Source organism: Rhinopithecus bieti, unplaced genomic scaffold (genome assembly GCF_001698545.2).
Source record: "Rhinopithecus bieti isolate Rb0 unplaced genomic scaffold, ASM169854v2 scaffold_3902, whole genome shotgun sequence".
NCBI classification, from domain to species: domain Eukaryota; kingdom Metazoa; phylum Chordata; class Mammalia; order Primates; family Cercopithecidae; genus Rhinopithecus; species Rhinopithecus bieti.
Genome location: NW_016804460.1, coordinates 660,144 through 668,420, shown reverse-complemented (window position 1 = coordinate 668,420; position 8,277 = coordinate 660,144). Strand labels below are relative to the sequence as shown.

The following is an 8,277-nucleotide window of genomic DNA, read 5'->3' as shown; positions in this document are numbered from 1 at the left end:
AATGATCAATAAATACTGAGGGAACTCAGAGACCAGTGCCAGCACGGATCCTCTGTATGCTGAGCGCTGTTCCCCTGGGCCCACTTTTCTTTCTCTGTACTTTGTCTCCGTGTCCCATTTATTTTCTCAAGTCCCTCGTTCCACCTAACGAGAAACATGCACAGGTGTGGAGGGGCAGGCCACCCCTTCAATGCATTTTATTTTGAACCATGTGAATATGCTTTAAAATAAATACAATTTTTTCTTCTAAGATGGTTTACTTTCATTAAAAAAAACTAGGACATTCCTATGATCAAGTTAGTTTGAAAGTGTTATAAGTGGCCAGTGGTGATGCCTGTAATCCCAGCACTTTGGGAGTCCAAGGCGGGCGGATCACTTGAGGCCAGGAGTTGAGACCAGTCTGGTCAACATGGTGAAACCCCATTTATACTAAAACTACAAAAATTAGCTGGCGTGGTGGCAGACACCTATAATCCCAGCAACTCAGGAGGTTAAGGCAGAATCACTTGAACCCAGAAGGCGGAGGCAGCAGTGAGCCGAAATCGTTCCACTGCACTCTAGCCTGGGCGACAACACACAGCAAAAATGCTGCATCAAAAAAAAAAAAAAAAAAAGAAAGTATTATAAGCTAAATACCAAAGCCAATGTCAAATGGGCAAATAGTGTTGTTTTTTTGTTTTGTTTTGTTTTGTTTTTGATATGGAGTCTTGCTCTGGAGTGTAGTGGTGCTATCTTGGCTCACTGCAACCTCCACCTTCCAGGCTCAAGCCATCCTCCCACCTGAGTCTCCCTAGTACTTGGGAATACAGGTGGGCACCACCAGGTCCAGATAATTTTTGTATTTTTAGTAGAGATGAGGTTTCACCATGTTGGCCAGGCTGGTCTTGAACTCCTGGCCTCTGGTGATCCACCTGCCTTGACCTCCCAAAGTGCTGGGATTACAGGCCTGAGCCACTGCATCCAGCCTGTGTGTTTGTTTGTTTTAAAGAAATTACCTGTCTTTGATCTCATCTATTTCTGCAGTTTCCTTAGTCCTTAAGATTTGATTAAGGTTTAAAAACATGTGTAGCTTGGCCGGGAGTGGTGGCTTAAGCCTGTAATCGCAGCGCTTTGGGAGGCTGAGGTGGGTGGATCACCTGAGGTCAGGAGTTCAAGACCAGCCTGGCCAACATGGTGAAATCCCGAAACCCCTTCCCTACTAAAATACAAAAATTAGCTGGGTGTGGTGGCATGCCTGTAAACTCAGCTACTTGGGTGGCTGAGGCAGGAGAATTGCTTGAACCCGGGAGGTGGAGGTTGCAGTGAACCAAGACCTTACCACTGCACTTCAGCCTGGGGGACAGAGCAAGACTCTGTCTCAAAAAAAAAATATATATACATATATATAATATATATTTTATATATATATATATATGGCTTAAATGTGCTTTACTAGTTCTTAGACGTCATGGGTCTCTTTTTCAGACCCCTCCTTCACTCAGCTTAACAAACAGGAGTTGCAGTTTCTAGCTTAGAATTTCGTTGTTGTTTGGCTTAGCTCAGCCAGTTTCTCCCAGTCTTTGCTCTCACTCCTTTAGAATCTAGTGATGACACTTCTCATGCTTCATTCCCTTTAGATATTTTCTTTTTTCTAGAAAGGAGTATGTCTAGAAAGTATGTAATTCAGCTAAACTAGTTCCCAGGAGCCCTGTGCACTCCTCCTCTCAGTTCAAAACTTAATTGGTGCCCATCTGACAAGAGCGGCTGCTCCTCAAGTCTGGGGTTCAGAGTAGTCTAGCTCACATGCCATTTGCCAAGCACCTAGTATGTGCCAGGCACTGTGATTGGTGCTAGAAATACAGAGATGAAAGTAATCCTGCCGTAGGAATTTAGGGTCTAGCAGAGGATACAGACAGAAAAGCAACGTTATAATACAATGGATTAAATATTAAGGTTGCCATACCTCAGGTGGGAGAGTGGGTAGGGTGGTAGGACAGAGGATGGAGGGTAGGGGAAGCTGTCTCAGAAGACTGGATGTGCACTAGACTCAACTGAGTCTTAGGACAAGTGTAGGAAGAGTCAAGATTTTAGTCATGGCCATAGAATGGACACCAATGAAAAAAATGTGAACAATGGCCCAGAATTCTGAATAATGCTTTGGGTATGTGGAACATATACATTACCACTAGGAGATAAGGTGCAAGGCTGGGAGAAGCAGTAGAATTAGCTAGAGGTGAAACTGGGAAATTTCCCTTATCTTATCAAGCCCATGGGGCTCCCATCATTTCCTAACCCCAAAGCCAGGGGAGGGATTCCCAATATCATTTTAAGTCATCAGGGAGAAAACACAATGTCTGTGTTACTTGGGATATAAACATCTCCCCTGGGTGTCATGCAAGAGAAAGGTGGATGATGGTCATAGCCTTCCATGGTTGAACAAGCTCCATCCTCTTCTTCATTCTCATCGTTAATGGCTCCTAAAATTTTGCAGTGACCTGGTTTGATGTAGTTAATAGACAAATGCAGAAATATTCCCCATCACCCTTTCTTGAACAAAGGGTCAGGTTTTTTTTTTTTTTTTTTTTTCCTACAGAGTCTAGGAAATTTCCATTGAATGGCAAATCTCCCCTGGGTCATTTAGGAATTTTTTTTTTTTTTCTTTCTCTATGGTCTTACTTTCTCACTGCCTGATTAACCTCTCTCCAAAAAGCACTGCTGCTGGCTGGGCTCCTGATATTCAGATTAATTCTGATGCCTAGATTAGTTCTCATCTGAAGATATCTCCATTGGAAACTAAAGTTATGCACGAAGGATCCCACCCTTGAGCAGAGAGATTAGTTAGAAACCAGTGACTTCAGCCTTCTCCCTCCCTGCCCTCAGGCTAATATCAGGAGTCAGGGAAGGTAGGGATCTGAAAGAAGAAAACTGATACTTTGTACAAAAGTTCCATTAGCAAAAAAAGTGAAGAGGTGGCTTTAAGTGGAACATTTTTCCACAACTAGAGATGAAACAAACTAGGTAAGTGTGCTAAGTCTTTTCAAAGATAGGAGGTAAATGGTATAACCCCTCCATATGTACCCCTTGCCTTCTAGCCCCATGTTGTTTTTGTAATAACATTTCTTGTGAGATAATTGTCTTTAACTTGTGAGATAATTGGGATAATTGTCTTTCACTTGAATTATGCCTGTGGAAATCTAAGACAGTGGTCACATTGCGGAAGGCATTGTTTCTACGGGGAGGGAAGGGTGGGGCTGATGGCTGACTTACTCATGGCCATAAGAAAGGCAGCATGACACAACCTCCCTAAGAGTAGAAAGCTCCCTTGTTCAAAAGGCAGAACGACAACCTGTGAGGAAATATACCAGAGAGGAAAGCCCAGGAGAAGGAGATTATCCAATTTCTCCTTGTTTTCTCAAGTGCTTTGCCCATCCTCCCCTACTCCAAGGATGTGAACTTATTGTCAGCCTTACGGTTCACCGTGTGGTAAGGACTCCCACATGGAACAAGACTCCCAGATGGAACTTGAATCATAAAAAGGAGAAAAAAAAATTTTCAGGGTGACCTCCACCCTCATGGAGACAACAAGGACATTCAGGAGGAGGTAGGAGGAATCCCTTCCATGTTCAGAGTTGAGAACTCATCTTCCTGTCACTTAAGATATAGTTTAGGTTCAGCTCAGTGGTGGATTTTCACAGGGAGCAACAGAGTGCCAGATGGAGTCCTCTTTGGGATGACCAGTCTCATCTGTTTATATTCCACTGTAGCCCAAAGGTACTGTGTTTACACACTGCTCTTTTCCATTGAAGACGCTTCCTTCTGTCTATCAAATGCATACTCATTTTCTAGTACTTATTTCAGGCTTTTCCTTTCTCCAGAATACTGCCTGTCTCTCTGAGTTTCAGTTTGGTTCCTTTTCTCTTTCCCTGTGGTACGCTATACTTCCCTGCAACATTCCACCTGTCACACATCTTGATTTTTCTGTCATTCTTAGTGGGCAGTGAGCTACACGAGGGTAATGGCAATGTCTTCTATCTCTGAATCTCCAATTACAGCAGCATCTGGTACATAATAAATATGAAGCAAAAGTCGAATGACTTTACTGACAATAGGCAATTTCTATAGAAGCTGGAGGGAGCAGAGACTCTGAATGAATCCTCTGGGAGAAAGACCACAGAACTCCTTTATCCTAGAAAAAAGCTCCAGACATTTTCCTGTCTGGACCTGCGGGACCCACAGGAGAGAAATTGTAAGTAAAGAGTCTAATGCTTGCTGAGAACAAAGACTGTTGGGGTGTGCTAGAGAACAATAGGGTTGGCCGGGGATTTTGGCTCACACCTGTAATCCTAGCACTTTGGGAGGCCGAGGAGGGGCAGATCACTTGAGGCCAGGAGTTCAAGACCAACCTGGCCACAATGGCAAAACCCTGTCTCTACTAAAAATACAAAAATTATCCAGGTGTGATGACACGTGCCTGTAGTCCCAGCTGCTCAGGAGGCTGAGGCAGGAAAATCTCTTGAACTCAGGAAGTGGGGGTTGCAGTGAGCCAAGATCATGCCACTGCATTCCAGCCTGGGCAACAGAGTGAGATTCCATCTCGACAACAACAACAACAACAACAAAAGAGAACAATAGGGCTGACAGAGAACCAATGGTCTTAAGATCAGTTCTTACATTTTGCATGGCTAAAGGTGTAAGAATTAAAGAAAGAAGAAAGAAACATGAAAGGTGGCTTGCCAGTCAAGACAGGTTTATTTTAGAGAAAACAAACCTGAGAGGAGCTTCTGGTCAAGTTAGGTCAGAGGCACACTCTCTTACAGACTAAGAGTTTTTAAGAATTCGGGGTGGGAGAGTTTATCAGAGGATTGGACTACTTCTGTGTCTCTGTTGTGCTTATCTGGGAGGGACAGTTTTGTGTTTGTTCCCATACATCTTTCTGTAGCTGCAGGCATACTCCCAAGTGTACTTTTAGCTTTCCTATCTTAGTTCACCTGAAGGGAAAGAAAGGTGCTTATTAAGGCCCACCGTTTTACTGGGGCCCATTATATGAGGGTGAAATTTGGCAGTTACCCAAAAGAATTTCCCTTCACCTCCCTCTGTTCCCAAACTGTGTTATCTGTGTTTTACTGTCTGCTCTCCCTGGCTGCTGGTAGTTAGAAGAGAAGTGATTTCTTTGAAATGCATGAGGCTAGAAAGGGAGCTGGAACTTAAGGTGGCAGCGTTTGTCCAAGATGATGGTGCTCCTGCTCTGTCAAAAGGGAATAAGGATTCTCCTGATACCTGAGGCATTTTTAAACAAGCTTTCTGGATATAATTGACTTGATTTTTCTAACTGGTGGCGGTCCTCAGAACTGGGAGGACTTGAATTGAAGAATAAGAATCAAAGAATAAGAGCATAATTTGTTATTTTATTAACAGTTACAGTCAGAAATTCATAATTTAGCTCTGACAAATGTCTGACGGGGTTTCACCATGTTGGCCAGGCTGGTCTCGAACTCCTGGCCTCAAGTGATCCACTCGCCTCAGTCTCCCAAAGAGCTGGGATTGCTGCGTCCCGCCAAAAAGGGTAATTTTATATAATTTCATTAGGTATACTGATAGCGTAGATTCCTGTGATTCATTGCATAGTTGGACAGTTAAAGCACAAATTGATAATCTTCCAAGGGTAATGGCAAGCCAAGCCTAGTTTCTGGTGTCCTAACTTATAGCCAGGGGCTTTCTCTGTCACATAATTTTTAAGTTAAGTGCTAGAAGCTCTTAAATTCTTTGCATTATTATATCATTTGCTCCTTACTGTATTTCACAACTGAGGAGCACAGAGAGGGTAAGTAACCTTGCCAAGGCTACTCAGCCAGTAAGTGGAGATGCAGGAATTTAAAACTAGGTAGTCTGACTCCAGTTCTGATCCCAGTTGAATGGTGATCATATTCTTCACAAAATTGTTTTTCAGACATTTTTGTCCAATTCAGATGCTCAGTGATATTGTTATTAGAATAATGAGGTGTCTTATTTAAGATCTGAGAACAGGAGATGTGAAGATTGAGGAGATGGAGGCCCCTGACATTTTCATACCTAAGTTTTGTTACCCTTTAGAGAAAATCTTCTCCAGTGCTAAAATCAATCAGATGATGACCTGAAGTGCTTCAGATCTTAACAGGACCTACAACTGGAAAAACTGGGGATATGTGTCCCATACCATGATAAAGTAAGTTTCAGGATTGTAAGCAGAGGACCTGTTCTTACCAGGACCATGTTTTTGTTGTTGCACAGGTGGAAAAGATAATGACTCCTGATGGGAACCAGAGTAGTGACGCAACAGAGTTCGTCCTGGCAGGGTTCCCACATCTCAACAACACAAAAGTGGAATTATTTTCTGTGTTTCTTCTTGTCTATCTCCTGATTCTGACAGGCAATGTGTTGATTGTGGGGGTGGTAAGGGCTGATACTCGGCTACAGACACCCATGTACTTCTTTCTGGGTAACCTGTCTTGCCTAGAGATTCTGCTCACTTCTGTCATCATTCCAAAGACACTGAGCGATTTCCTCTCAAGGCAACACACTATTTCCTTTGCTGCGTGTATCACCCAATTCTATTTCTACTTCTTTCTCGGGGCCTCTGAGTTCTTACTGTTGGCTGTCATGTCTGTGGATCGCTGCCTAGCCATCTGTCATCCTCTGCGCTACCCCTTGCTCATGAGTGGGGCTGTGTGCATTCGTATGGCCTTGGCCTGTTGGGTGGGGGGACTCGTCCCTGTGCTTGGTCCCACAGTGGCTGTGGCCTTGCTTCCTTTCTGTAACCAGGGTGCTGTGGTGCAGCACTTCTTCTGTGACAGTGGTCCACTGTTACGCCTGGCATGTACCAACACCAAGAAGCTGGAGGAGACTGACTTTGTCCTGGCCTCCCTTGTCATTGTATCTTCCTTGCTGATTGCTGCTGTGTCCTACGGCCTCATTGTCCTGGCTGTCCTGAGTATCCCCTCTGCTTCAGGCCGTCAGAAGGCCTTCTCTACCTGTACCTCCCACTTGATAGTGGTGACCCACTTCTATGGAAGTGCCATTTTTCTCTATGTGAGGCCATCGCAGAGTGGTTCGGTGGACACTAACTGGGCAGTGACAGTAATAACGACATTTGTGACACCACTGCTGAATCCATTCATCTATGCCTTACGTAATGAGCAAGTCAAGGAATCTTTGAAGGACATGTTTAGGAAGGTAGTGGCAGATTTTTTAAGGAATCTTTTACTTGATAAATGTCTCAATGAGAAAGCAGTAAGGTGGGAGTGAAGAGACTGGTAACTAGTCTTTTTTTTTTTTTTTTTAGAGAGAGAGAAAGTCTCACTCTGTCGCCCAGGATGGAGTGGAGTGGCACGATCTTGGCGCACTGCAACCTCCACCTCCTGGGTTCAAGCAATTCTCCTGCCTCAGCCTCCTGAGTAGCTGGGATTACAGGTGGCCACCACCACACCTGGCTAATTTTTGTATTTTAAGTAGAGGGGTTTTCACCATGTTGGCCGTATTGGTCTCAACCTGCTGGCCTCAGGTGATCCACCCACCTCGGCCTCCCAAAGTGCTGGGATTACAGGTGTGAGCCGCCTGCCTGGTCTTGTTGTCATTTTTAAAAATCATTATTTTGAAATCCAGACATTCTCATTATCATGCCCTTTCCATCATCATTATGGACATCACAAAAGACTTTGAATCTGGAACTACTATGAATTCCAGGTCATCAGTTTCACACTTCTTCTCTTTCAGGCAAAATTTCTGATTCTAGATCATACCTAATAATAATAAGCCTTATTATTGATTATTGATATATCATGATCTAATATCATCAACATCCTAAGATCCTTCCAACCTGTGCCGTCTTAACCTTAAGAGGTCCCATGGTCCATGTAGGGAATCTAAGGGTGGGTTTTCGAAATGTATATGCCTGATAGGTATCTAAATTTTATGTGCTTGAATATATTGCATTTGTCTGAGAAGAGGAACCATAGCTTTAATTCAACATCTTAATCCATGTGTGCACTCTCTTCAAAAGCTAGAAACTGATTGAGAGTCTAAGCTAGAGCCTCCAACTGTTTATGCAATCAAGAATTTAAGAAAAACTTCCTTACAGATAAAAATGAAGTAAAAATAGATTATCTGTATATTTTTGTTATATACTTTTTAGAAAAATTTACATTTACTACTAGAGAACAGGAGGTGAAGGCAAATTAATAAGGACTTAATTATTTCTCTGTGGTAATTCCAGGTGCCTTTGGAAAAGCCGATCAATGAAGGATTCTTGAATATAGCTTTACT

The 8,277-nt window shown here is 43.2% G+C and overlaps 1 protein-coding gene across 1 annotated transcript; it reads left to right on the top strand.

The window, feature by feature from the left end:
• Nucleotides 1-6,258: 6,258 nt before the first annotated feature.
• On the top strand, nucleotides 6,259-7,260 carry OR6S1 (olfactory receptor family 6 subfamily S member 1). Its single transcript, XM_017868471.1, has one exon. It carries the CDS (start codon nucleotides 6,259-6,261, stop codon nucleotides 7,258-7,260), a length of 1,002 nt encoding a protein of 333 aa, XP_017723960.1.
• Nucleotides 7,261-8,277: the final 1,017 nt, after the last annotated feature.